This window comes from Drosophila novamexicana, unplaced genomic scaffold (assembly GCF_003285875.2).
Source record: "Drosophila novamexicana strain 15010-1031.04,08,12 unplaced genomic scaffold, DnovRS2.1 tig00000108-arrow-pilon, whole genome shotgun sequence".
Lineage (NCBI taxonomy): Eukaryota > Metazoa > Arthropoda > Insecta > Diptera > Drosophilidae > Drosophila > Drosophila novamexicana.
The window spans coordinates 730,958-758,104 of NW_020824772.1; the positions used below are offsets into that span (position 1 = coordinate 730,958).

A 27,147-nucleotide genomic window follows, 5' to 3' on the forward strand; every position below is an offset into this window, starting at 1 on the left:
GCTTAACTTGTTCAGAGATGTGCCAAAAAGAAAAACAACTATTAATATGCCCCTGTCAATACACAAAAACACAACCCGAAGCAAAAGTCTGTATATAAGACCTAAGATATATTTTCTGAAAATATGCTTAACTAAACTAGTTAGTCGCGGCCCATTTGAAGTTGTTTTATAAAACTTGAACCATGCGTAAGCCTAGACAAATGCGCGAACTGAGGTTTTTTCAAAATCAGCAAGATAATAACTAAATGTGAATGAATATATATGTTTTATTCAATTTAATAACAATACTAATAAACATAAAATTGTAATCCAAAAAAATTAAAATATTGCAATTGCGACCCCTAACTGACTAATCGAAATTGCAAATTTATTAACATTTATTATAAAATTTTTTGCTCAAAACCATAAAAAATTCAATTATTAGCTAAATTGATATATAATAATGGTGTATAATATAATATATCCAGACCATAAGGCTTCCTAATCTTCTTCGAAAGAAAGTAATCCCCAGTTGTTTTTCTGAACCCACAACTAAAGGAATTTCGAACTATTAACTAAACTGATTCCAAGTATTAATGCTTTTAGTTAAAGTGCATTAAATGCAAATTTTTGTAGTCATTTCTTTAAACAATACACACACGTGTTGAAATTAGAATAATTTTTTTTTGAACACTTGAGAGGTCGATGGTCATGTTGTATTAATGAATCGTTAATCTGTATGTGTGTGTCAACGAGTCGAAAAAGAGTTTTGTGCGATTTGTGTATTTAAATAAGTACATCTACGTACATGTATTCTATATATATATATAGTTTTACATACATATATATTCTATAGTATTATATAAGCCATTAATTTATGTAATTTACGTAAATAAAGTTGTGTATATCTAACTTAAACTAATTGCCGCTTTATATGCATTATTTTATTCGAATTTTGGTAAAGTATATATTTATATATATATATATATATATATTAGTATTATGTATATATATATACATAATACGAGTATTATGCGTTTAGGTTAAGGATTCAGCATGGAATATATGTATTACATATGTACAAAGTGGGTCGATTTATGGCCTCTATAATTGTGAACGTATGTTTATGCTTAACTAAGTTAGGAATTATTATCTAGCTTATGGTATAGGGTTTTCCTGAGCCACATTCGCATCGTCATTGAGCTCCCGTTCAATGTTGGCATTATTATTATTTTCGGCTATTTCATTGATATTCGAATCATCGTTGACTGCCAATCGCGGCTGCTGCGGTGGTTGCAGCTGCTCCTGCTCCTGCTGTACTTGCTCCAACTGCTGCTGCTGTTGCTCATTGATGCGATTCTCAGTCTCTTCGTTGGCGCTGCGCTCGTCTTCAGCGAGCGCCTCAATGCAGGCTCTTGTGGTTGATGCTTCTGTATTCGCCTCATTCACCTGCTGCATTTGAACACTTGCAGACAGTTCATGGTTCAGCACATTCTGTTGTTCCTCAGCGCAAGTGTAGTTCGATGAGCTGGCAAAGAATGGCTGCGCCAGCGTTTCATTGTCCTTTGGCGCGCTTAGCGTCACAACTGGACAAGTGTTTTGCTCCTCGCTATTTACGTTTTTCTTAGTTGCTTCTGGCTGAGATAGCTCCTGGCCGTTGTCTCCGCTCGCCTCGTTGTTACCTTCCATTAGCTGTTCATCTACCTGACTACAAACGCTGGTGATGACAAAATTAAAAAGTGCCGCACTGGCTGATTCCTGTTGCGGCTCCGTATCTGCACTCTCAGAAGTCAATTGTGGCACTTTTGACTCATCTTGCGGCTCCAAAACACTGTGCTCCGTCGCTAGGGCAGGCTCCGACTCCTGTAACATATCCTGGGGCTCTATTTGTGCAGTTTCTGACTTGCTTTGCGTCTCTGCAAGATTTTGTTTCTCTAATGCGCTGGTTGTTGGCTCCTGCACCAAATTTTGTGCCGCTCCTGAAATTATTTCTGTTCGCGGCTCCACTGGCAATATTTCCGTGTGCACCACACCCTCTGTCTCCATTGGCAGCATTTCTGGCTGCGGCTCTATTGTCATCATATCTGATTGCGGATCCACGGGCAATATTTCCGACGTACTTTGCGCTTCTGGAGCCGAGCTCTTACTTGGACTTTGCTCCTCCAATGGCGGCAGCTCAATTTCACGATAAATGCGCTCCTCCGGCTCCTCGTACGTGTCCATGTTTTCCTCCTCAGCTTCATCCGCAGACGAAGCGCTCCCATCATCATCATCATCCTCGTCGCTGTCCTCACTCTCGTGCAACCCATTGTAATGTATGTTGTCAGCTTCGCTGCCATTGATATCGACATCGGAGATATGCAAATCCTTCTCCTGCTTAATAATCACATTACTGAGATCCAGACTGTTTATATAGGCAGACTCTTCGTCTATTTTCTCATTGTGGTTGATCTCATTTGATTTTTCAGCTCCGTGCTGTTCTGCTTCTTGTTCGCCTTGCTCACTCAATTCCTGCTCATCCGCATAGCCACGGTTCAGTGGCTCCGGCTTGATGGCAGCCGCATTGAAGGGTACCGAGGCGCCACTTTCCACTGCCACAATTTGTGGTAGTTGCAGTTCAGCTGGCGGTAGATTTGAAGAAGATGCAACCTCACGTGGCACGCCACCGCCGGTGCTTTTACGTGCTGTGGACTTGGTTGCAGTTTTCTTGGCAGGCTTTGTTAGTTTCTCTATATGACCTTCATTGGGCAATGCTTCCACAGCGCTCTCTGGGGGCATTGCCTCCTCTGCCATGACCACACCGCTGGCTATATGCGTTATTTGCATTATTCGATCTAGCTCTAAGCGATTCGGTTTTACATCTTCCAGCTCTGCCGTCGCTGTTGGCGCCTCTTGGTTTAATTCACTGTAGTTGCCCCCTAGCTGGAGCATAGGTATGCTCGTCATAACAGTGGCCTGCGGTTCGTACTCGACCTGTGGCACACAGTCACCCGTATAGTTGTCATCCAAACGCTCCTGCTTAACGGACACGATTGCGCTGCCTGCAGCTTCTACTGTTTCTTCGGTTGGAGGTTCATCGAGTGCTGTAGCCGGTGGCGTCGCTTTGTCGCCAACTTCGGACTCCTTATTACGCTCCTTATGCTTTCGTTTCTTTTTCTTTTTAGCACTTTTTGACAGCACCTCGTTGTCATCATCATCTACGATGGATGAGTTAAGCTGCCCATGATTTTTGGTTATCTTCAGCTTTAGCTTGAGCGGCTCTTGTTTGATTTGTACGCCATCGCTGCTGGTCATTGGCTGCTTCTCATAAGATTCATCAAAAGGCTCCTGCTTTACAGACACAATTGGTGCAATTGCTGCTGGATTGGCACTGCCACTGGCAGCATCCTCATCGCTGTCATCATTGCCTGCATCTGCGTGGAAATCATCACAGGCAGGTGGGTCGTCATCTGGCTCGCTTTCGGGCTGCTCGAATGCAAGCGGCGGTCCGGTATCATCGATGTGCACCTCCGGCTCATGTTTAATACTAACAAGCGTGCTCATTGTATTTTTTAGCAGCTGATCGACGCGCTTCAAATACTTTTTAGATGACACACGATCACTGCTTCGGCCCATCGAGTTGGACACAGACGAGGCGCGCAATAGCGGGGATGCTAAGCGTTCGAGTACTACCACTGGTTGCATGTCTCCCGCCTGAGTGTATTCGATGGACGAGTGATTATTATCCTCGGCATCCACATCGTTTTCATTCTTGATGCTCATCTGTGCTTCATTGTCAGCTGCCTCGGGCATTATATGCTTGGAGTGATTCAAATAAATCTTAGCACAGTGCGGTGCATGGCGCATATAGGCGATTTCACTGTTGAGCAGACGACTGCAGCCACCACATTGGCGTGTGCGCCGGGCACAAGGATGTGTATTATAAAAGTAATTTGTTAGAAACGTTTTCCTGCAAAGTGGGCACTCGCGGTCAAGCACCAGCAATTCGATGGGCGTGGGCAATGTGTGCTCCCGCAGATGTCGCGTATAGGCATAGTTATTTGCAACGCTTGCATCGCACAGCGGACACTGGTATGGCGTCTTGGAAAGCTTATGCCAGAGCTGATGAGCTTTGATATCGCTGAGACTGTGGTGACTTTGATTGCAGGCAGTACAAGTGTAGCGCAATACAGTGGGCACATGTGTTGTCGTCTTGTGCTCCTCGACCAGCTCCTTGTTCTCAAAGCGTTCGCCGCACACGCTGCAACTTGCCTTGCGGGCTTTCTTCGCGGGGATGGTAAATTTGACAAGCTCTGTGGGCTCTTCCTTGCTGCGCATGAAAATAATACATTTTTAAGATTAGGATTTATGTTGTTCGCATAAATTGCTTACACTTCAGTTTTGCTCGGAGCCAGCTGTTGGTGCTGCAGGCGCAGCTTCTTCCGCCAGTTGAATGGCTCATTTTTGACGGCATCCAACGCAATATTCATCGTAGTGGACTTTGCGCTGGTGCTGGGAGCTGCTAACGCAGGGTCCTCCGTTTTACGTTTACGCCCACGCTTCGCAGGTGTAGCGACTGTTAGCGGCTCCTTTTTAAATATCGGCTTGACGTCCAAAATCTGTGAATGGGACATAATTCGGTGATAGTTCGGTATGATTATGGACTGGTGGTACTGCTTACCTTTTGTGTATCCACTTCTTTGAGGCCCAGTAGCTTCCGCGTTTGATTGTTTGTGGCGAAACACATTTCTCGAAACTCATAGAAATCATTGATTTTATCTACGCATAGACTGCACATTGTCTGCGGCATTTTATCGTCCTGTGTCACCTGCAAATTGGGTGTTGTTTTCTAAACCACGCCACGCCCTTTAATTGATATATGTGCCTTACCACGAAGCCGACCAGTTCTAAGACCTTTTGGCTCAAACTGGGCTCGTCCAGGTCTATAACATCGCTTTCATTGGGTAGTATTGGCACCTTGGACGGATTATCGATGCCACACAGACGACAGATCTTGTACAAGTTCGCCTTGAGAGCCGCATCAATCTTGAAAGCGAAGCGCTCCATAATGATGTCGCGGTTTGTTTGACTTTCTGCTTAAGTGCTTATGCTACATATTTACTGTTTAACTTGCAGCAAAAGTGTTCATTTTTTTGTTTATTACCCACCAAAACAAGTGTGGCCAGGCAACGATTTGTGGCATAAGTACGGTCACTCTTGCCAGGGCTGCAGTGGAAGCAGCGAAGCAGGTTTAAGGATATAAATAAGTCAGTGGTAATAAGAGATATTGGTAATGCAGTTAGTATAAGCCTTAAAAAATTAATAACAAAAGAGATAAAAAAGTACGTAGAATAAAGCGTATTGCCATTTTATTAGAATGCCTGAGGGCGCTCAGCAAAATTATAGATATTAGATGCAAAGTTGCAGACATATTTTGACTTTCCTTAAATTTTAACTTAAGTTTATTTAACAATTTAAATTGTGCGGTAAGTGCGATATATTTCGTGCCAATTATCAAATCCATTCAAGCATTTAAGTTAAAAGTGCCAGTTTAAACCAGTCACAATCAGGGTCAGGGCTGCCACATGTTTATGTTAATCTGAAACCGTACAGAACTTATAAATGTAATAAAGCTGGCCTTTGTTAGGGGGGGAAATTTTGTTAATAAATTATTTATAAAATGCAATTGGGTTTAATTAAATTGTGCGCAAAATCAAATTGAATTGAATGTGATTCGATGTTTCGCAGTCACCGGTAACAGATTTACCGATATTGACATCTCTACTCTGTCGTAAAAATTTTGTATACACAAGCCAACAGATCTCCTAAAGGAGCAACGAGCTAAACGGATTGTGCACAGAATAACACCATGGATCAGTATCTGAGTCGGCGAGAGAGTTGCTGGCTGCACCAGCATAAGCACACGGGCGATGAGAACTTACTGATGCGTCGCATTTACAGCTCGATGGGCATGTTTAACAGTTACCATTCCAATTGTAAACCTGGCACGGCCGGACAGGACACTGGTGCCATATTTAATCTGGAGTTTAATGCCGATGGCAACATAGTTGTTGCGGCCACGGAGCGCAAGTGCGTCCTGGTCTTTGATGCAATCACACAAAAGGAAATCTTCAAAATACCAGATGCGCACACAGACAGTGTCAATTGCATTAAGTGAGTATCCTTAGCTTTGAGCATCGTTTTCAGCAGTGCTTGTTATAATTTTGTTTATAGATTTTATGATGATCGTCTGTTTGCCACTGGCTCGGATGACTTCACAGTGGCCTTGTGGGATCTGCGCAATATGAAGGAAAAGCTGCGCGTCCTGCACGGTCATTCGAATTGGGTGAAAAACATTGAGTACTCCTCAAAGGACAACCTGCTTGTTACCTCTGGCTTTGATGGCAGCATATTTACATGGGACATCAAATCGCAGACAGAGCAGGGCCTTATCTCACAACGTGTCTTTCATGCCAGTGGTCTGATGCGCTGTCGCATCTCACCAGCAGGCGATAAGCTTGTCTTGTGCACCAGCAGCGGTTATATAATGATCGTGCATCACTTGGATCTGACCACATTGCACAAGGATCTGTGTGGATTTAGGGTGAGTGACCATCTCGTTTAACATCTCCAGCTGTACTAACTGGCAACTATGTGTACCCTTGATAGCCTGGCATCTATAGACTTATGCAGCTGGGCGACCAGTATATACCTCAGGCCGCTAAATACGATCATGTATTTTCAAGGCACCAGAAAAAGAATCGCGTGGAGCTCGTTACTGATTTTCCCGAGCAAAACGATGCTGAAATGATAATGGCGCTGCAGATACATCCACAATGCCGCTGCATGCTGACGCGTAATGTGAGCTGCGATGAACAGAGCGAATGGACGTGCATACATGATATTAACGAGGAGCCCGAACCGATTGATGACGATAACGATGACGAGGACGAGCCCTTGACAAAGAAGAAGCGCACACTACTGCCACAGGCCAGTGACACAGACCAAGATGAGTCCGATCAGCGTTCACATGCACGGTCTCAAGTACGCCGCATCTTTTATCCACGCAGAGTAAATGGCACCATGTCGTTGGTCAGCGCGCGCTCCGATAGCTTCATACCAGACATCTGGGCGGCTGAGGTGACAGTGCAGGAGCGCGCCATACGCCAAAGTCGTGCACGCAACTCCACCAATCATGTCAGCGGCTATAACTTTGTGTACGCCATCAGTAGCGGGGTGTTGCCACTGCGCTCCTCGTTGGCCAGTCGCCTGCTGAGTGGTGCGGCACGTACCCGCGTTGCAGCGGGAGGAGAGCCAACAGATGCTCCAACCACAGAGACACATGGCAGTCGCAGCAGTAGTAGCAGCAGCAGCAGCAGTAGTAGTAGCAGCAGTAGCAGCGGGAGCGGCAGCAGCAGTAATGAGACCACCACCAGCCTTGAGCTTGGCATACCTTTGCGCATGCGACCGCTCAGCAACATCTCTGCCGCTGCAGTGGCATCGTCGGGCGAGAATGCTGCACATACCATATTGGTGAATGCCAAAAAGCTGCTCTACTATGCCTCCGAGACGAACAATAAGCCTGGCTTTATCAAGGAGCCGGGCTTTTCCGCCGATGGCCGCATCATTTGCTCGCCTTATGCCAACGGTGTACGTCTGCTTGGGTACCAGGCTGACTGCAGCGACTATCCCAGTCAGCTGATGCTGGACCAGGTCAAGCATAATCCACGACAGCTGGTGGAATTGGCCAACATTATTGAGCATCAGGATGTGGTGCTGTGTGCCAAGTTTAGTCCACGGGAACCACTACTAGTGACTGGCTGCAATGGTGGCGAGGTGGCCTGGTATCGACCATGCCTCTAAGAGCGCCAAAGCTTGCTGCAAATCTGTAAATTTGTTTTATTTTTAGCTCCAGACACGTTTACTATTTACGCGAAAACAACAATAGTAATAATAATTGCCAATAAATTGTAAAACCAAAAGCAATTAGAGTGAACCGATTAAATTAATATCCTTTATTAATATTGTATAGAATTTGAATTTGTATTGGTTTTGTGAGGTTTGTTGTGGGCGTGGCTGTTGCACATTATATTCACATATGTATTTAAGCACTTAGATGCTACATATTCTTTTATGTATTTTAAGAATCAATTATAAAATTACAAATATCTTTACACTAGAGTTCAACGGAGCTTACGCTGACACTACCAAAAGCTGTGCAGATGCGGGGAATGACCGACTGCTAGACTGTCTTAGTATTAGTAGTAGTTGCCATAGCCGCTCCACTGGCCATAATTGTAGCCGGCACCACCGGCGCTGGCGCCCCCACCAGAACCATAACCACCGCCCCATTGATTATAGTAGGAGTCATAGGATTGCTGCTGCTGCGGCGGATAGGCACCGCCGCTCTGCTGTGCATAATAGGCGCCCGAGTTAACAGAATTGTAGTTGTAGTTGGCATTGGCTGCCGTCGAGCCCCCATTGTTGTACGCAGCTGGTGCGGCAGATGAGCCACTGGAGGCAGCGGCGTTTTCCTTGGCGTTTGTAGAGTTCTTGCGACTGGGACTACTGTCATTGCTGCTAAGGGATAAGGAAAGAAAAAAATTAGTTTCTATTTAGTTTGTGCTCAGTCTAGTCGTACCTTTTCTTCGCTTCGCTGGCCTTGCTCAGTGCCAGTTGAAGCGCCCGTTGCGCATCCTGCAGTCCCTTGGCAGTGCTACCGAAATCCTCAAGAAACTCGACTTTGCGCTGTGCAAAAAGCACCTTCTGATCTGGCTCAATGTCAGCGCGTGACATAAACTTGTCCATAATCTGTACCACTTCCTGTTCAACAACTTGTGGCCGCTGCAAGCACAAATCAATCATTTGTAGGGCAACGCGTGTGTTGGCAGGATCGCGCTCTAACGCCTGCTGCAGTGCAGCCAGGCCAGCATCTAGATCATTGCAGATCTTATTAAGAAATCGGGCATATTTGATGGCCAAGCTGCCGGCAATGGCTTTGTTCTTGCTGTGCTCTATGTAATGCTTGTATAGCTCACGGGCTTTGTCTAGGGAGCCGCGACGTCGCTCCACGTTGATGCGGCGATAGGCAATCTGTAAGAGATTTGGACAACGCTGCTCTATGCGCTCCAGCACTTCGGCGGCGCCATCAAAATTCAGCTGGCACTCCTCGAAAGCGGCCCACATTAAATGCAGACTGGGCTTCTCTGGATGATGGATGCGACAAGCGCGCCGATAGACATCGCGTGTGATATCCAATATACTTTGACTTTGGTCATTCAGTGACTCCAGATAGCGCAGCATCTTTAGCCAGAACTCATCGTACAAAGCGCAGGCGATGAGACAACGTTCAAAGAGTACCAAAATGCGTTCCCGATCACCCTTTTCGATCTCAAAGTCAAGATAATCTTTCCAGTTTTTGAGCTGTGCACGTTCCAGTGGCTTTACATGGAAATACGGACGCTTGATGCCCTCTTCGAAGGACCAGCGGGCAGTGACCGCACTGACCGTCAATTTGTGCAGCTTGCGGCGCGCCGAAATGGCCTTGTCCTTGATGGCAGTTATCTCCTCCTCGCTTAGCGTGCTGAGATCGCTGAAATCTATGGGCGCCGTCTTCGATGCGACCGCGGATGATGACTCGCTTACGGTCAAATCGGTTGTAGTTGCTGATTCATCAGGCGTTTCACTAGTATCTTTGGGTGACTTACCACCAGTCGCTTCCTTATGCTTCGCATCGCGATCGCGATCACGTTCGCGCTCAACTTTCGAATCCTTTGAACTGGCGCTGTCGCGGCGACTTTTGGACGATGACTTTGAAGATTTGTTTAGCTGGCGTTCGTGCCATTCTTTGCGCAAACGCAACAACTCCTCGTTGCTAAGCGTGGCAGTTATTGCATGTTGATTTATGATATCCTGAAAGCTGTAAAGGGAGTCCGATTATAATAGTCTATTTAATATTAAAAAAATCGACCCAAACACTTACTTGTCAAAGTGGCCATTGTAGCCCTGGGTGGGTATGGTGAGTAGACGATCATAGATCTGGACGACGCGCTGATAACGTTTGGATTCGTTCTCCCAGCGTATGTACGCATCCCAGAGCTTGTCGGAGCGAAACTCCAGGCCGCACGCCTGTACAGCTCGCTCGTATTGGCTGCGAATAAATTGTTCCTCGTCGCCATGATGCGACTTGATGTGCATCAGATAATGTATCCACAGATCCACCGACAAGGGTATAGCTTCCAGACCGCGCTCAAATACCTACGTTTTTGATTTTTGTATTTTTTTTTTAAACAAAGTTTTTTTTTTTTGTTTTTTGAAACGGTTTCAGGTTTTTGATTGTTGAACGTAGAGAAGAAATAGAAATGTTTACAAAGATTTGAAAAATACTTGAACAGGTTCCGGACTTAACACTTAAAAACTAACTCGGATTGTTCTTGTTATTGTAATTGTAGTGTACCTTAGATGCTAACTTAAGCAGCTTAAATATGCCTAATTAACAATACATAAATACATAAGTAATATAGACACACACACAAAATATAACACACGTTTTTTTAAAAAGTATTTTAGTTTTTTTTTTTTGCACAGTGAGACTTAAAAATTTCATTTAAACGCCATTTGTACTTACTTACGGCTTCACGAGAGAACGTGTTGTAGGAGTTGAAGGAGTTGTATGGTGATAACGATAACGATAACGTGCGAAGTAGAGCAGAGAAGTTGATAAACGAACAGGCGACTAACTAGTCGAATGCGTGGGGTTGGGCTTACTTTTATTTTTATATTTTTCTAAAACAACGTACGTTGTGGAATACATCGTATTTGATGTGTAACTGCGTCCATTTCGTATGACCCACAATATAACTAGTAAAACTAGACCGATAATCGTAAGTGATGTGTTAAAACAATAGTGAGCTTTTCTATCTAAAGTAACAGCTAAGTGACCACACATAGACAACATGAAAATGATGTAAAAGACACACACAAAAAAGGACGACCATTTAGATCCCAGGCCTACGATTGAGTAATCCAAAGGTTATGCGGGCAATTCGAAGGTCAAGGAAGTACTAAGATTTTAAGAGTGTTTGCTCAAAATCTAAAAAATTCCAGAGTTTGAAATTGTTCAAAAATCTGTAGCGACATTTCAGCACTAGCTAAGGGTATCTCTTAGTTCGACACTCCCCATTAGATACCTCATTAATTTATCCTCCAATATTATTAATTAAATTTATTATAAAGTAGTTTTAAAGGGATTTTCAAATTTTTGAATATTAACAATTAAAATACAATTTTTAATCGAATGTATTATATTCATGAATTTAATTTTATGAACCAAAAGAAAATTCAGTTTATAATATTCGTCATAGTTTAAATATAACGTGTTATATTCATATACTCTATACATTTTTAATTTTAAAGCAGGGCTTTAAGAAATCAAAATCACCTGTAAAAAGAAGCATTTTTATAGTCAATGCTCTTCATAATGCCAGTTTTCAACAGGGCGACTCCGATTTACATTTAGAAAATGTATTCAACACTATAATTTACGAGATTTCAAGATTTGATGAGGTAAGACACCTTTCGGATCACTATATTGAGCGTGCAATGTTAACACATTACAGCATAACCAGTGGATTGGGCAATCGGGATCCTGTCCTATGCTGAGACTGACCCTGACCTGACCTCTGACTAAAGGAGATGGATCAGTTGTGTTCTATATTATCTTGTTTGTTTTACTCTTTCTGCAATTTAGTTTGTTTTGTTTTGGTAATCGTTGCTTTTATTGAATGTAGATTTTTTTATTCAGTTATAATAAATTGCATTATAACAAATATGAAATATCAATTGTCGTAATCGTAATAGTAAGCATAAAACAAAGAATCGCAAAGTTGTTTAATTGCATTGAATTGTGTGGGGTACTCACCTTATAACAGTTGGCCTTAATGCCCTTGCGCTTCTCATAATCCGCATACTTGCGCCAATAGCCATAACAGTAGGGATAATGCGACAGGAATGTGTCGTAGGCATCGCGCGCCGCCTCAGCATCGGACTAAAATTAAAGGTTAGCGAATTACAGGTTTATTAGTGAGTCTAAAGATGAGGATATGTGTGTTCCAACCTCGCTGTCCACGTATTGGAGCAAATATGTCCAGCCTGTAAAGTCGGATGCATCGTCTTGGACGACACGCCAATATTTATCGAGATCGGGCAACTTTTTCCGTTCTTTATCTTTTTCCTTCTCTTTATCTTTGTCCTTCTCCTTCTCTTTGTCCTTTTCCTTTTCTTTGTCTTTATCACGCTCTTTTTCCCTTTTTTGGCTATCCCTTTCCTTTTCCTTGTCTTTGTGCTCAGCATCTGTTTGAGAAATTTATAGATTTAAAAACAGTTTTTTTCTTCATCTATTATCACTTCTCCCACCTTCATCAACTCTGGGTCGCTTCTCTGAGGGCGGCGCATCGTTACTCTCTGAGGTTGGACTGCCGGGATTATATTGTTCAGTTTGTTTGACTTTTGTGTTCGTTTCGCTGTTACTTTGCTGCGGCTCGTCATCAATTTTGTCCTGTTTCTCATTCGCATCTCTGCCTGCTTTACGCTTCCCGCTTCCTTTTGACTCGTTATTGTTGTTGTTGTTGTGCGTGGGTAATTCATCTTCGGATATGACCTCGGCATCGGCGGGCAGCTCTGCACGCTGTGGAGCTGGCAGCTCCTCATCGGATACCTCTTCGGCATCATTGATCTCCGGTTTGGTGGGTGGCGGTAGTTCATCTTCTGAAATTATTTCCGTGTTTACAATTGTCGCATTGCTTGTGTCCATATCATGGTCGATTTCATCGCCTAAGCTCTCGGCCATGGCATGATGCGAGCTAGAATCTTCAGATGAGTTGTGTTTGCCATCAGCGGGCTGCAGTGCCTCTGACACATTTGACTCAAAGTTAGCTTTTTTTGTGTTGGTCTCGCTCTCATCATTGCCGCCCACAGACGGCAAACTGTTGGCATTATCGCCAGCCAAGGAGGCCAAAAGCGAGGTATCCACACCTTCTTCGGTTCGACTCTCTTTGACTTCATCGCTGGTTTCTGAATGCTGATCGGCAACAGCACCAAAGGGAAATGAAGAGCTCTTCTCATCTACGCCGGCGGTTGTTTCGGCTGTGGCCAACATTTCCACATCGTCGTCTAGATTTTGCTGCAGCTGCGCAAGCTCATCATATTGAATCTCCTCAATGACAGCAGTAACTGGTGCTTCTGTTCTAGCGTGCTCCAGTTCCTCCTCATCGGTCTGCACCATAGCTGGCTGGTTATTGACTTCGTTTTCCTCCTCGGGATCGCTTAACTGAAAGAGAAGAACTATTCTTAGATAAATCTGTCGTCCAATGAGCTTGCATTAGCTGCCTCTCGAACTGTTCTTCTGGTTTGATTTATCAGTTGGCCCTTGCAAAGAATCACGTGGAAGCCATCATTTGCAGACGGAACAACGCCACATCCGCATGAAGATGCATGTTTTTCATCAAATAAAAACCGTACAGAAAATTGTTTGGGCAAGCATATGTATGTGTATGTGTGTGTGGGTGAGATACTGACCTGCGCTTGCCGCTTGGATGTGCGACGCGTCGTGCGCGATGGCGCTGGTGTGGTTGCCACCGGTCTGCCGGAGCGTGTGCGCCGCGCTAAAAAGTGTAGAATAAATTATTGAAACACTTATGATAAAGTAACCACGTATCTGTACATAAATTGTATATATGTACATATGTATGCGTAAGCAGGGCTCTGCACAATGTGGTGGGTTTTTACGTATGCACCGCGTGATGTTCACGTTTTTTCAACATAAAAATGCTTTACAGCTGCTGAAATATTTACGCTGAGCACGAAATAACAAAAAGGCAATATGATTTATACTTCACAGCGCACTGCAATCCAGTAAATTGCATGTTTTTCCTCTTATTTTACCTGAATTTTCTATCACAACGTTTTCGTCTTGTTCAGACGCCATTTTTGTATTTGTGGCACACGCAATGTGGTCACACTATTACAAAACTGGTAACAACAACAGTGTGGCTGTAGCGATTTAAGCAAAAATGCTTCATGCTTTATATAAGAGCAGGCTATCGATAAATATCGCGGGTGCAACCCTTAGCCGCAAAGGCGTCGCGTCTTACAACACTGTTTGTCAAAATGGCGACTTAAGAATTCATAGCGTGACAAAAACAAAGCGCATTTCACAATATTTTTGGTGTTTTTGTGCAATATTTAATCGTTTTATCGTACAAAACCAACCGAAATGTGCAAATTAACAGTGCTGTGACTGCAAACAATAAACCAGTGTATGAAATTGACCGACGTCAGCGCTAGAAATTAAGAAACGCCGACCGCATAACCTTTACGTGTCGCAGTTGCGAATGGAGTGTAAAGGAAAAGTAAAGAGAATGAAAGAAGAGGCGCCAAGCAAAAAATTGCCGCCTAAATTATATGGCGGCGACTATGCGGCTAATGCAAGCACACCCACCAAAGCAGCCCACGATGAGATACTCAGCTCCCTGCTGCGCATTAATAATTTTGACTCCATATCGAGCATTAAGGACGAATCACTGGACATTGATCTGTCCGCTTGCGTGACAATCAGCTCCGCGAGCTTCATCAACGGCAACAGCCTCTCCTCAACGGACTTCTGGCGTGTGTTAGACGAGAGCGCCCAAAATAACACTGAGCTCAATTTGTCTGCCGACGTTAGCCGTGATGAGCTGACCGCCCCCAGTCCCAGTGCAAGTCCCAGTGTAGCCAACGTGGCGAACCTATCAAATGGCAGCGCCAATGACAATACCAATTCGGAGTTTAATGTTACGTTTTTGCGGCCGGAGCCGCCAAATGCGTTTACCAATTCGCCCTTTAAAAAGATAACAACGACGCCAGTGAAGGTGCCGTCACCTGACCAAATGCAGGTGCAGCCACAGCAGCCGCAGCGGAAGACCCGGCTGCCAGCGGCCACAGCGCTGCGCTTGCAGGTATTCAAGGAAGAGCCGGCAGTGGAGAAAACCGCACCAATGCAGGCCGCAAAAACACAGGTGTTGACCAAAGTGGAGCTTTGTGAGACGGAACACATGCCCCATGCGTTTACCATATTCCAACAACAGCAGCCGAATGAAATGCCGCCACCAGCAACGCCTCTGGAGCACAGTGCGAAATTGGAGGTGGAAGCGCCCCCGCCGCCACTCTACAAGTGCCTAGACTGCAATGGCTTGGTGCTGGATAATCAGCAGCTGGTGAGCACACACAAGGCAGCCGCGCACCGTTTGCGTATTACCTACAATTGCACCGAATGTCAGCGTGAGTTCGAGCTGCTGGCGGGCCTGAAGAAGCACCTGAAGACGCATCGCAGTGAGGGTCGTAAGGATACCTGGAAAAAATGCCCCGACTGCGGCAAATGGTAAGTCCAAAACATCGGTCAATCATTTGAGCAAACATCAATGAAAACATTTTCAAATTTTCAGCTTAAAACTGGGCAGCATGTGGATGCATCGCAAGATACACAGCGACAACAAGAAGTACCAGTGCGATATCTGTGGCCAGAAGTTTGTGCAAAAGATCAATCTGACGCATCATGCGCGCATTCATTCCTCGGAGAAACCGTACGAATGCCCCGAATGCCAGAAAAGATTTCAGGAGCGCTCGCATCTGCAGCGCCATCAGAAATATCATGCCCAGACGCGCTCCTATCGCTGCGAGAAATGCGGCAAAATGTACAAAACCGAACGCTGTCTAAAGGTGCACAACTTAGTGCATCTGGAGCAGCGTCCATTTGCCTGCACCGTGTGCGACAAGAGCTTCATTAGCAACTCCAAACTGAAGCAGCACTCGAACATTCATACAGGCATGCGGCCCTTTAAGTGCAACTATTGTCCACGTGACTTTACCAACTTCCCCAACTGGCTGAAGCATACGCGACGTCGCCATAAAGTGGATCACAAGACTGGTGAGCATCTCGAGAACATTCCCTCCTACTGCTCCAAGAAATCTACGACAACGAAGGCGCAGAAAGCAGCCGCCGCCGCCGCTGCAGCTGCAGCAGCAGCTGCATCAGCGACTGCAGAGGATCCACTGGGAAAAGCTGATGTAGAAGCTCAGCCCAGCAGCGAGGGAGCCAAGGCGCCAGTTAGCAACGCGTCCGCAACAGGAGTTAAGCAGACACGCAAAAAGAAGCAACCGCAACAAGCTACCCTGGCCGCTTTGGGCATCACATTGCCAGCGGGCACAGCACTGCAGCAGGTGCACCCACCGGCGGACCGAAAGTTGTCAACTGCTGCGATGGCACAGCTGCCGCCACCGTCGCCATCAGTTTCGTCTGCACCTCCCAAGCAATTGAAGGCCAAGCGCGAACGCAAACAGCTGGCGCCGAAGCAGTTGCAACAAAAGCCACCGCCAGGCACAGCCGCGACCGTAGCAGTGCCGCAAATAAAGAAGGAGCCGTTGCAGACACAGGGGCCGTTTCTGGATTTGCACGGCCTCAGCTTGACGTCAGCTGAAGAGCTAATTATGGAGCAGGCGCTGGAGATGGAAGAGTGCGGTCTATATGACGCGCCCGTTGTCAGCACAGACATGGGAACCTCTGACAATGCCATCTCCTCTGAGGCAGCCGCCGCTCTGCACTTTCAAATAAAAAACGAATTACCCGATGAACTGCTACCTGACGACGATTTCTGTAAGTCCTTTAGTTAAAAATTCCATATAAATTATATATTAAAGTGCCATTTTTGCTCTTACAGTGCCTCATAAGCCGACCAATGGCAATCGTTTAGCCTGTCCCTCGCTCGAATCATCACCGTTCTCTTCGCCCGCATCCATGGAACTGGCAGCGGTCTCCACCAGCAGCACAACCTGCTCGACATCAACGCATGTGAACACTGGTCGCACCACCAACTACTATCTGCCTGCCTTTACACTAAATGCGCAAGGCAAACTGGCCAGTTGCACGAGCACTGGAGCTGCCATCAACAGTTCTGGACCCACCACGGTTTCGGTGGTGAATATGCCCTTGTTGGTGCACTCGAATCAAATGTTACCCTCGGTGGATACACTGCTGTTTACTTCGCAGCCAGGCAATCGATTCTTCTCCGGCAAGCCAGCCGCTGGCTCACAAGCTACGGCGGCGACGCCTCATATGACATGATCGCAAGACGGCTGTTAGGCCGTCGTCAACGTTTCAACGATCTCCTGTGTCTTAATTAAGCTAGGGTTTGCGACCACATCCGCTTTGCCAGAGTAAAAGGCAATGATTCGGATTATCTTGAGTATAGTCCTTACAAATTTAAGATAGATACGACGCTATGTTTATTTTAGTAATAGACCGTAAGCAATCTTCTATATAGAGCTAAGCAACAATGTACATAGAACTACACACGCAGACATATGTATATATATAGAAATGCACATGTGTGACAGGACTATATATATATATGTATATTATGATTTACCACCAATACATTTATTATTTCTACGCTTAACACCAATTACAATAAAAAACAAAACAATAAAATTCATATATATATATTTCTAGTAAACATCTGCTCAGTTCTACTGTGCTTCTCTCAAACTGCTTGTCAAACTGTGCGAGTTTACCAGTTGCTACAAAACTGTGTGCACTGCAGATTGCATTCGCTTGAGAGTATTCTTTGTATATTTTACTCGTGGTTCGCCCTGTTGTTATTGCATCACCAGCCCGCCTGTGCGCCGTTCAAATGGACACATATCAAAGGCAAGCGAAGCACTTAAACGTTTTGCCTCCGGTTGGGGTGGTTTTTGCGTGGCTCAGGGTGCCGTGGGGTGGGCACAGTGGCAATGTGGCTTTGCCTGTGCCCTGAGCCTTAGCCTCTGCGTGGCTAATACGACGCACGACTTAACAGTTCAAACGATTCCTAAACAACACAGAATATATATCTTTTTATATACATACGCTTTGCTACAGGTCATTTCAGCCTGAGCCTCCATAGAAATGTTGTGGCAACGGTTGCACTGGGTGGGCTTTGTGGTTTTTCTTTCTTCAATTGAAATAAATAAAAATATATATTTTTAATTCATTCAATTGCAATATGTAATAATATATAATAGAAACAACTTTATGTACCTTTTTTTAATGTGTTTCATAATTACAGGGTATAACTTTCCTTTAGAGCAAGAGCGACGTGTTTTCTCTAAGACCTTATTTCGTAAGGAATTGCATATACACTTTATTGACATTATAAATTGTTTAATGATTGATAGAAAATAAAATTAGTATATGAACAGCTTTACTACGTTTTAGACCTTGAACAAAATTATATCAAAATTGGGAAACTAAAAGTTCTATCATCGTGTTAGATAATTGTCTCACTATAACAATTATTTAAATTGTATTATTAACTATAATTAATGCATCCACTGTTGACACATTATTTAAGTTAATGATGAAGATCCCGTTGTATGTTCAGATCAGCTACAGCAGAGAACGAGCGTTGTGGTTGAGCGGGAGGGGTAATTCATATGTGCACTGCGCTCACGTCATTGGTCGTAACATATTTTATCCCGTTACCTTAGTCGTGAGTGGTGTGAGAGTAAGAGTTATACAAGTTGCGTTCTCTTTGGTTGTTAATGTATTAGTGCTAAGGCCGGCGCGAGCCTAATGAGACAATTTAGTTTGTGTAAGCTTCTGTTATTGATCGTTCGTGTTCCCTGTGCGTGTGTATAAAATCGTTTTCTAGCGAAGTTACATTGTGTTAAATGCTATTAGTAATTAAAAACTGCTATATATCAGTCTTCTACACATTAAAGGTAGACTTTAAAACAGTATAAATTAGTATATTTGTAGTCGTTGAGTTTTGTAACAAAACAAAATTGGCGCGCAGTTCAGCTTGAAAGCCAGAGAGAGAGAGAGAGAGAGAGAGAGAGATCACAAGAAGTATTAGTCGTTAACAGCCGAGTATGCATTTTTACAGAGTGTTAAACTTTTGTCTCTTGTTATGTAAACGCACAATATGTAGCATATGCGTGATCAGATCGGATAATTAGAAGAAACTTAATAGGATTGATTATAATTGCCCCAGACTTTAAAAAATTATTAAATATTTTCTATTAAGCACGCAACTAAACAATGATTATGTGTATTGACGGGATTTGGTCTAGTCTTTTGTAGGTTGTTAGTTAAATACTTTATTTTACAATAATAACAAAAATTTCGATCGAAATGAGTTCGTAGAGAACTACATAGGAAATCTTTTCATTTTTATGGGGCCTACTAAAGTTTTCTTGAGACACTTGTGGCAGCACATGGAAATACCCAAATTAAATTGATATATGTGGGGAACAAATATAATTTGAACCCAAATGCTACAAACATCGTTTTACATGCTATATACATATGTTTATGGCAAATCTGTCGAGCTGCTTGCCATATTAATGAAATATTTAGGGTTGAGCAATTTGAAAAGCATAAAATTATTATGGCATGTGTCATACACGAAGTAGTTGAACCCTTTCATGTGGACAATCCACCCCGCCCCGCCACAATCCATGCAGCAAACGGTAGCATCAGCGGGTGTGAAGGGGTTGGCGCACAAAGGCAACAGCAATGTTGCTGACAATGTCGCGACAACAGAAATGACAGCATAATAATAATAAAAAGAAACAGTGAGTGTGTATATGTGTGTGTGAGTGTGTGTTGTGGTGTGGGTGTTGGTAGCTGTGAGGCATTGGCAACAGCAGCAGCAACAACCACAGAAATATCGAAGAGCATAAATAACTTTGCACAGACGTGTGGCATGTATTTGCGTATATATATATATGTGTGTGTGTGTGAGGAAAATGGCAACGAGCGAGTTACAGTTACACAACAACAAGAACAACAACAATGATGATGATGAGCAACGGCACAAGTGAAGGCGCCTGGCGTCTGTTTGCCAACGTTTTTGGCGCGTTTTGTAAATATTTACACATGTAGCAGTTACCTGTGATTGTTACCTATGTGTGGATGAACGGACGCCGCTGTTTATATGTAAATACATGTATAACGAGGGCAACTCAATGCGTTTGCAAAATACTGCTACTTTAGTCTATTATTATTATATTTTTATTACAAATTATATTTGTATACCCTGAACCCACAACAGATATGTAAAAAGGGTATAATGTTTTTGTGAACATGTATGTAACAAAGGAAGCATCTCCAACTATTAAGTATACATATACTTGATCAGCATCAATAGCCGGGTCGATCTTGTCATGTCCGTCCATATATGTGAACGCGTCACTCTCAGAACCTATAAGATCTAGAGTCGTAAAATTATGAACGTAGTTCCTAATAGTGCCTGCACAGCCCAAGTTTGTTTCCAATTATCGATAGCTTGCCCGCTTTCTAGAAATTGGTAGTATCTACATATATCGAAATCCTACTTTGAGAGCAAACCTCAGGTACCTTTTGGAATAGTTGTTGAAATAGCTTTCATTGTTTAGCCACCTTTTACACCTCTGGTCAAGGAAGCAGGTTCAGTGTATCACCTAGTCGTCCGACTCCCTAATATACCGTCTTATTTGCTTAAACATTAACATTAACATTAACATTAACATTAACATTAACATTAACATTACCATAACCATTAACATTAACCCTATGAATCGTTATTTGTTTATTTCTTTAGAAGAGCCAAAAAATATGAAACCAACAAATTTTAATAAATATGAATAAAAAAGTAAATAACCAACAAACCGGACCGATAATATTAGTGTTTTAACTACAAAAGGTTAGTCAACTCAATTGTTAATATTGGCCTTAGGCAGTCGAACTATGGCTTGCCTCTAAATCATATTAATGGATATCAATAAATACGATGTTTCGAATCTTCGAATCTTTGTTTTCTATCTATAAGATTGATTGTATCCTCATCCCCAGCATAAGTTTCTGCACGAATGCAAGAACTTTAATTGAATTAAAGGTATTGCTGTCGCGCATATTGAACTTAAATTTCTTATGATAAATAAATATTTGTATTATTATTATTGAGCCAACCCCTGGCAAGAGCTTAAAAATGTACGGAATTTGTTATTTGGTTGAGCAGGTGCATGCCATCCGATGGCAGGTGGAAGTATCAGTATTTACAGGTGGGCGGCGACATGTTTGTTAAAGACTTTAAGGCAAATGCCGTTGTCTGCCACCCAGGCGTTGTTATTTATTATGGCTTGCCGATATTTTAATTAAGTTTATAATGATTGCTGCTGAAACATACGTGAATTCTACAGCATAAGTGGGCGTCGCCTGTGGGTGTGGGCGTGACATTAGCGCCTCCCCATTTAGAGCTGGTTGCCCGTTTGCTATTGTCCTCGTCGTTGTCTACACAAAATCAAAGCCAACAAAAAGCAATAACACACCAGGCACGTGACTTGTTTACCATATTGAATTATTTGTCTATACGGTTTAAATGTGCCAGTGCACAAGCCACACAAGACACACAAGACACACAAACACGGAAAACTCAAAACACGGCTCTATATCCTTGCCATACTTGCGCGTAGAACAGCCACAACTTTCCCTGTGCCCTTTGCAAAAATTGAAATTATTACGGAAATATTGTTTGACATTGCCATGTTTTTTTTTTTTGTCTCCTTCCAGTTGCCAGTTACGTGCGTGGGCGTGGGTCATGCCTCATACGGTTATCCAAAACTCAATCAGATGCAAGAAATGTTGAAACGTGTAAGTGCCACGAACTCTGAGCTCTATGTCTTATCAATAGTTTAAATCGTTAGTGCTTTTAGTTTGGTTTTATTATTTATGCTTTGATTTATATACTTATCAATTTGTTTTATTTATGTCTGTATTCATTTTATACTTTCCATTTTGTCAATAGCTTAAATATGGTGAGCTTAAAAGTTTTGAGTTTGCCGAAATACAAATTAATCTTTTTTATGTACTTTTTTGTATTTGTTTAGATTTCTTCCTATAGTAGAGGTAGAGGTATTATATTGATTCCAAAGTTGAAACGACTTTCTCCAATATAAAGGCCGCCTTCTCTTCTAATTGAACTGAAGTCTATGAAACTTACTTGAATTTATAAGATTCGAGTAGATGGGCATAAGTAGGGAATAAGGAATAAGGAAAAATCAGTTAGAATCGGATCATAAACAAAAAACTTGAATTCTCATAGCTGCGGATGGACATTCCATAATCGCCGAGACACGTTGACATTAAGCTTCTATGTTGTGCTTTGAAAATAAGTTTGAGTCTGATCGTACGAACTCAGAACTTTTCCCATCAACCTTAGACCCCTTATTAGTTGAATTTAAAGAAATATTTTTCGAAATGAGTTTGAAGCTGATTGGATGTTAAACAAAAAGCTTTCATTCAGACAACATCACAAAATCTATGATTCAAATTTTCCACCAGATTGAATTGTGCGAAACGCATTTTGCATTTTCATAAAGATTCTTAAAAATTAATTTTAACCTGAAACTTCATCCACGAAATGTTTGACCCCCATTTTCACTAAGTGACAAATTGATTTAGCAAAAAGTTAGAAACTGTGCTCAAATTAAGATCTTTGAAAATTAGTTTGTCAGTCAGTTGGTCACTCGGCCAATCAGTTTTTGGTCACCTTAAATGTATTTGAAGGAGATTAATGGATGAGTTCAAAGCGAGTACATTTTAATTATTGGTTAGAATTTTGGTATGCGTTTGTTGTGTGTTCCATATTCGATAATATATTGTGGATATCTTAGGGTCAACGGCATTCAGATGAATATTTGAACAATTGAAAGAGGTTTGTTTTTACATGCACCTCTTGTGGTTGTTAAGAGTCTAAGGCAGCTCGTTGAAAAGCTACAATTTTTTTTTATATGCTCGTCTTGCATCATTTTTCATTTTTCATGGCATACATAAAAGATTTTTGCATATATTTCACACAGTCAACTGACGACGTTTTTATTTCTTTTTATTTTTTGCTCAGTGCATAAATCAATTTATCAATTTCAAAGTTGCTCCGTTGCTTTTGAATAGTTGTTGTTGTTGTTGTTGTTATTTTTGTCGCTTTGGCGAGTTTGTAAACGTTTGTCAAAATGTTTTTACTTTTTGCCACTGCGACCACGCCCACGCCAACGCCAACGCCAACGCCCACGTCTGTGTCAACAACAGCAGCCACAACAAAAAAAATTGCAAATGCATTTTCCGCGAAACGCATAAAATGCATTTCAGTGGTGGTTGGCCGGGTGGTGCGGGGTGTGTGGGTCGTTTGATAGAAACCGCCCTCCAATTCATTTGTCATTTTGTCACATTAACGCAATGGAAATGCAATATGCTAATGTCAAATTTTATGAATGAAAGAAAAATTATTTGCCTTGCAGATGCACTTGGAATAAATATTAAAATAGCCATAAGGAAACAGAGAGAGGGAGAGAGAATAAGTGAAAACGGGGAAAGGGAGATGAAAATATCTGGATAGTTTCTTAGTTTCAAATTGTGTATTCGTCTTTGTAAAAGCTGAATAACTGAATACTCACAAAATGGTTAAGGTTCATTCATTCACATAATAAAGCTTCTGATAAACTCATATTACGAGGAATTTTATTGAAAAATAAATAAAAATGTGAAAGCATTCACAGAAAAACAAACAAGTACTATTCAAAGCGACGCACGACTGGGATACACATATGTATATGTATGTGTACATAAGCCATGGACGGAACAGAGCAACAGGACATGGCCCTGAGCGACCAGTCAGTTAATACTTGTAAAGAATATGCATACATCTAGCATAGGATCGAAGAGAAGTCTCTTTCCGCCCAATTTTCAATGCGTTCAGAGTATAATGAGTAGCAATTTAATCTGCTAAAAAGTTGGCTCTTCAACAAAATCGGTTTCTTTGCATTGATTACACCAGTTCACAGCTGTTTCCCAAAGGTACACAAGCACGAAAGGCCTTTAACCAAAACCCGGCAAACCCCCACCGAGCAACCACCAACCACCAACCACCCAACTCAACCACCAGCCACAAGGCACCAGGCAGCAGTCTTAGCCTGGTGCAGACAATTAACGTTTCATATGGCACGCATTTAAGTTTTGCATTCTAAGTGAGTCGCAAATCTCCAAAAGCTAAAACTCAAAGCTAACTTTTGTGAGTGTGTGTGTGTGTGTGTGTGTGTTGAAATATGGAAGTGAAATCAGCTTTTCATTAACCCATAAAGCGCAGCGCAGCGAAGGGACACAAATTGAGAGGCAGCTCCTACGGTTGGCAGCCAAAAAGTTTTGAAGGACGACATTTCTATTCATTAGCCGCAGCAGCACAACTGCAAACATACACATTACCACACACCCAAACACATACACACACACACACACCCATACCAACACAGACAGACAGATATAAGATTTGGTACGAAGGGCGCATTGATTTGGTGTCGCTCGGTATCCACTTTGAGGCACAAAATGGCGCACGCTTTATTAGCTTGATGAAAAGTTAAGAAAACTTTTGGCCAGACGACTTAGCCGGCAAATGATAAGCCGGCAACCGGCATGTGAGAAAATCCTTCTATTGACTTTGTCTGCGCTGTGCACTTGGCATATATGCCAAGTATGTGTGTGAGCGTTTCCATACATCTGCATAATATTAATAGTTTTAAATAAAACATTTAAATACAGTTAAAACGTATTGTTTCTGTATTTTTCTGTATTAGCCAGTCGCTTACAGCCGAAATAAACAGCACTTAGCCAGCAGCTAACAGTCATCTGCTAATAGCCACTGTTAACAGCAACAAGCGTTAACCTTTCCATGCAGTAAAATAAACCTACTTGTATCATGCCTCTAAGCGCTAACATCGCTGCTAAAATGAACAGCCGGCAATTGAATATAACAGAGCTCGCTTGCTCATAACATGCTGTTAGCTACCCCTCCCCCAAGCGGGGCAATGTTCGAAAAGGGACAATGCAGGGGTTTCTGTACTGTTGACTAACATTAACAGACAGCGCAGTGTGCTGCGCTGTTATGTTATGGCTAACGCTATGTTACAGTCCACTTACTGCTGGGATAAAATTGAAACTGTTAGCTGATGCTGTAAATACGTACTGTAGTAGTAGGCACTGAGATATGAGAAATGTATTGTTATAATATATTATTTAACAAATTTTTGTTTTTTGGACTTAGCTTACCGGAAATAACAATCTTCGGCACAGCTGCCGACTGCCTGCTAGAACATATCTGGCAAAGCAGAACATTTTCAATGCAAGAACATAAATCAACAAAATATTATTAAAGTACATTAGCAAATTGATAATAAAAGATATAAATACATAAATGCTGAAAGTTCCTTTCCATCTTGCTGAATCTGAGATTCGAGTTTCTCGAGCTGCACTTATATTTTTTCAATGCCATATTTTTTGGGCAACTTTTTTAAATGCCTTGCTTTGTAATTACAGACACGTGGGGGTGTCTTGAGTGAGAGTGTAATAAAAATAAATAAACGCCTTCAGGTCTGGTGCAGATTTCATTTTTCGGCTACAAATGGCAGTCATTAGGCCGGGGAATTGCTTTTCGTTTTGAGTGGCAGCTTTAAAATGATTGCCAAATGGCAAATGAAATTTGAAGCCTTTTTATTTAAATATAAGTATACATATATATATATATATATTTAGAGACTCGTATACTATATGTGAGGTGAAATGAAGTCACTGGCAATGCGCTTAATTTGCCGCACAATGCACAAATGCCAAATGCCGGCAAAGTAAAAGGACGAAAACGCGAGCTCTTGAATGAATTCAGGCGCAAACGGGCGAGAGGGGGAATTGTGGCGGGGCAAATATAGAGAAATTGTTTTGGCACAAGAAGTGCATAAAAATGACAGTGCCTTGTGTACTCGTTTACTCGCAATTGAGTGCACAAAAGTTTTCATAAATTGCATCAATTTGCAGTTGCGGAGGGATGAAAAATATAGCTAGGGGGTGGGGGTGGGGCTGGGGGTGGTAAGCGCGGGCAGACATACTTCCTGTTCTCATTCTGTTTTGCATGCGAAAGGTAAAAGCTTGTTGATTTTCTTGATGCCTGCTCTGAAAAGTCTCCGCCGCACAGACACATGCAGAAAAGGAAATCCTGTTGCGCCCTTGCGCGGCATATTATTTTTTATGATTTGATTTGGCCTTTTTTGCTCCTCTTTTTTTTCTTACTCTCCTACTTCTTCTTATATATTTTTTATGTCGCTTTACTGCCGCCCATCGCTGCAAATGAAGTCTAAAATGCTGTTGATTGTGTATTGAATTACTGAGAACGCTGCGCCGCATCCAATACAATGTGAAATCATGCTTACAACTTGATTGAACTCATCAGCAAAGCATCCAGTCGGCCCAGACTCCACCCCCAGCCCCAGCTCCAACCCGCTTTATGTACATTTGCAACGTTCTTGCTTGTGTATAATAAATGTGAGCAATTTAATAATATCAAAGGAAACAGCGCTTGCGATTATTGTCTTGAGTACGTGTGCACCGCGCCTAACTTTAATTGATTGCATTAGTATACAATTACGCGCAGTTATAGTATGCACTTCTTTGTGCGTATTTAGCTATGCATAGTTCAATTAAAACTGGCTGCGGTTTCATTAGCTTTCGCTTGATACTCACATATCCTTGGCAATTAGCGTTAGCGGTTAAGGGTGGCAAGTGTGAAAGCGGCAAAGGACATTCTTGAAGCTAAGGAATCGAGTATTTACTGTGCCTGCAACAGATGAGGTATGCATTGTAGCTTGTATTTAAGAGTCAAATGTTACTGTTTTTTACTAAAAAGATCTGTGAAAAGTGAATGCATTAATCAACATATATATATAGTTAAATATATACAAACAAGACAAAAAAGTAAAGCTTCAACGTAAGCAGGCATTTTAGTTCAGTTTGGGCCTTGAACCTAGAGCCTGTTTGCCCTGTTGGCTTCGCTGTATTCCATTATTATTTATGTGCCTATACGAAATTAAATTGACAGGTAATTTGATTTGTTTTTTGGCTTATTAAATTAGTTTTGCTGCCAGACAGGCTCGAGGCGCTCAGCAAATGAGCAGCGGCAAGGCTAATAAGCCCTGACCCAGGACACGGACCAATTTGATTGATTGCCTGGTGTCGCCAAACTACTTACATGCTATTATTTATGTTATTTAGTTGTATGTTATTTTTTTTTCATTGAATAAAATTTCCAAATTAACATAGCCTGG

At 42.4% G+C, this 27,147-nt stretch overlaps 4 protein-coding genes and 1 long non-coding RNA gene across 11 annotated transcripts; 2 read left to right on the forward strand and 3 right to left on the reverse strand.

Moving 5' to 3' along the window:
- Positions 1 to 1,011: 1,011 nt before the first annotated feature.
- LOC115771851 lies at positions 1,012 to 5,208 on the reverse strand. The gene is made up of 5 exons (XM_030717733.1): positions 5,127 to 5,208; positions 4,849 to 5,051; positions 4,640 to 4,786; positions 4,351 to 4,577; positions 1,012 to 4,288 (listed from the first exon to the last, which is right to left on the reverse strand). Exons 2-5 carry the CDS (start codon positions 5,023 to 5,025, stop codon positions 1,138 to 1,140), a joined length of 3,702 nt encoding a protein of 1,233 aa, XP_030573593.1. The 5' UTR covers positions 5,026 to 5,051; positions 5,127 to 5,208; the 3' UTR covers positions 1,012 to 1,137.
- A 423-nt stretch (positions 5,209 to 5,631) lies between these two features.
- Positions 5,632 to 7,953, forward strand: LOC115771615 (DDB1- and CUL4-associated factor 10 homolog). Of its 3 annotated transcripts, none has more exons than XM_030717390.1 (4): positions 5,638 to 5,712; positions 5,772 to 6,132; positions 6,193 to 6,562; positions 6,628 to 7,953. In XM_030717390.1, exons 2-4 carry the CDS (start codon positions 5,828 to 5,830, stop codon positions 7,819 to 7,821), a joined length of 1,869 nt encoding a protein of 622 aa, XP_030573250.1. In that variant the 5' UTR covers positions 5,638 to 5,712; positions 5,772 to 5,827; the 3' UTR covers positions 7,822 to 7,953. The 3 variants fall into 3 exon arrangements, with proteins under 3 accessions (XP_030573249.1, XP_030573250.1, XP_030573251.1); XM_030717391.1 differs by having other exon boundaries at positions 5,640 to 5,712; positions 5,779 to 6,132; XM_030717389.1 differs by having other exon boundaries at positions 5,632 to 6,132.
- Positions 7,954 to 7,978: 25 nt separating this feature from the next.
- LOC115771614 (pre-mRNA-processing factor 39) lies at positions 7,979 to 13,961 on the reverse strand. 3 transcript variants are annotated; one of them, XM_030717386.1, is made up of 8 exons: positions 13,900 to 13,961; positions 13,534 to 13,619; positions 12,373 to 13,285; positions 12,074 to 12,309; positions 11,879 to 12,004; positions 9,941 to 10,215; positions 8,600 to 9,877; positions 7,979 to 8,538 (listed from the first exon to the last, which is right to left on the reverse strand). In XM_030717386.1, exons 1-8 carry the CDS (start codon positions 13,940 to 13,942, stop codon positions 8,217 to 8,219), a joined length of 3,279 nt encoding a protein of 1,092 aa, XP_030573246.1. In that variant the 5' UTR covers positions 13,943 to 13,961; the 3' UTR covers positions 7,979 to 8,216. The 3 variants fall into 3 exon arrangements, with proteins under 3 accessions (XP_030573246.1, XP_030573248.1, XP_030573247.1); XM_030717388.1 differs by lacking the exon at positions 13,900 to 13,961 and adding an exon at positions 13,698 to 13,833 and having other exon boundaries at positions 7,980 to 8,538; XM_030717387.1 differs by having other exon boundaries at positions 7,981 to 8,535.
- A 185-nt stretch (positions 13,962 to 14,146) lies between these two features.
- LOC115772129 (serendipity locus protein H-1) lies at positions 14,147 to 17,410 on the forward strand. The gene is made up of 3 exons (XM_030718109.1): positions 14,147 to 15,373; positions 15,438 to 16,645; positions 16,710 to 17,410. The coding sequence occupies exons 1-3, from the start codon at positions 14,349 to 14,351 to the stop codon at positions 17,111 to 17,113; spliced, it is 2,637 nt and encodes an 878-aa protein (XP_030573969.1). The 5' UTR covers positions 14,147 to 14,348; the 3' UTR covers positions 17,114 to 17,410.
- An 8,512-nt stretch (positions 17,411 to 25,922) lies between these two features.
- Positions 25,923 to 26,866, reverse strand: LOC115772023. 3 transcript variants are annotated; one of them, XR_004019011.1, is made up of 4 exons: positions 26,787 to 26,866; positions 26,567 to 26,731; positions 26,257 to 26,348; positions 25,923 to 26,188 (listed from the first exon to the last, which is right to left on the reverse strand). It is a non-coding gene; the product is annotated as an uncharacterized LOC115772023 (long non-coding RNA). The 3 variants fall into 3 exon arrangements; XR_004019012.1 differs by having other exon boundaries at positions 26,257 to 26,352; XR_004019010.1 differs by having other exon boundaries at positions 26,257 to 26,508.
- Positions 26,867 to 27,147: the final 281 nt, after the last annotated feature.

Bases quoted from the DNA above. Each gene is read 5' to 3' on its own strand.
- LOC115771851 (XM_030717733.1), bottom strand. From the start codon at position 5,025: ATGGAGCGCTTCGCTTTCAAGATTGATGCGGCTCTCAAGGCGAACTTG. The intron at 4,787-4,848 runs GTAAGGCACATA...CCCAATTTGCAG, and splicing joins TAGAACTGGTCGGCTTCGTG to GTGACACAGGACGATAAAAT. The intron at 4,289-4,350 runs GTAAGCAATTTA...TTTCATGCGCAG, and splicing joins GCTCCGAGCAAAACTGAAGT to CAAGGAAGAGCCCACAGAGC.
- LOC115771615 (XM_030717389.1), top strand. From the start codon at position 5,828: ATGGATCAGTATCTGAGTCGGCGAGAGAGTTGCTGGCTGCACCAGCAT. The intron at 6,133-6,192 runs GTGAGTATCCTT...TTTTGTTTATAG, and splicing joins GACAGTGTCAATTGCATTAA to ATTTTATGATGATCGTCTGT. The intron at 6,563-6,627 runs GTGAGTGACCAT...TACCCTTGATAG, and splicing joins AGGATCTGTGTGGATTTAGG to CCTGGCATCTATAGACTTAT.
- LOC115771614 (XM_030717386.1), bottom strand. From the start codon at position 13,942: ATGGCGTCTGAACAAGACGAAAACGTTGTGATAGAAAATTCAG. The intron at 13,286-13,533 runs GTCAGTATCTCA...CTTCTCTTTCAG, and splicing joins CATCCAAGCGGCAAGCGCAG to TTAAGCGATCCCGAGGAGGA. The intron at 8,539-8,599 runs GTACGACTAGAC...CTTATCCCTTAG, and splicing joins GCCAGCGAAGCGAAGAAAAG to CAGCAATGACAGTAGTCCCA.
- LOC115772129 (XM_030718109.1), top strand. From the start codon at position 14,349: ATGGAGTGTAAAGGAAAAGTAAAGAGAATGAAAGAAGAGGCGCCAAGC. The intron at 15,374-15,437 runs GTAAGTCCAAAA...TCAAATTTTCAG, and splicing joins TGCCCCGACTGCGGCAAATG to CTTAAAACTGGGCAGCATGT. The intron at 16,646-16,709 runs GTAAGTCCTTTA...TTGCTCTTACAG, and splicing joins GCTACCTGACGACGATTTCT to TGCCTCATAAGCCGACCAAT.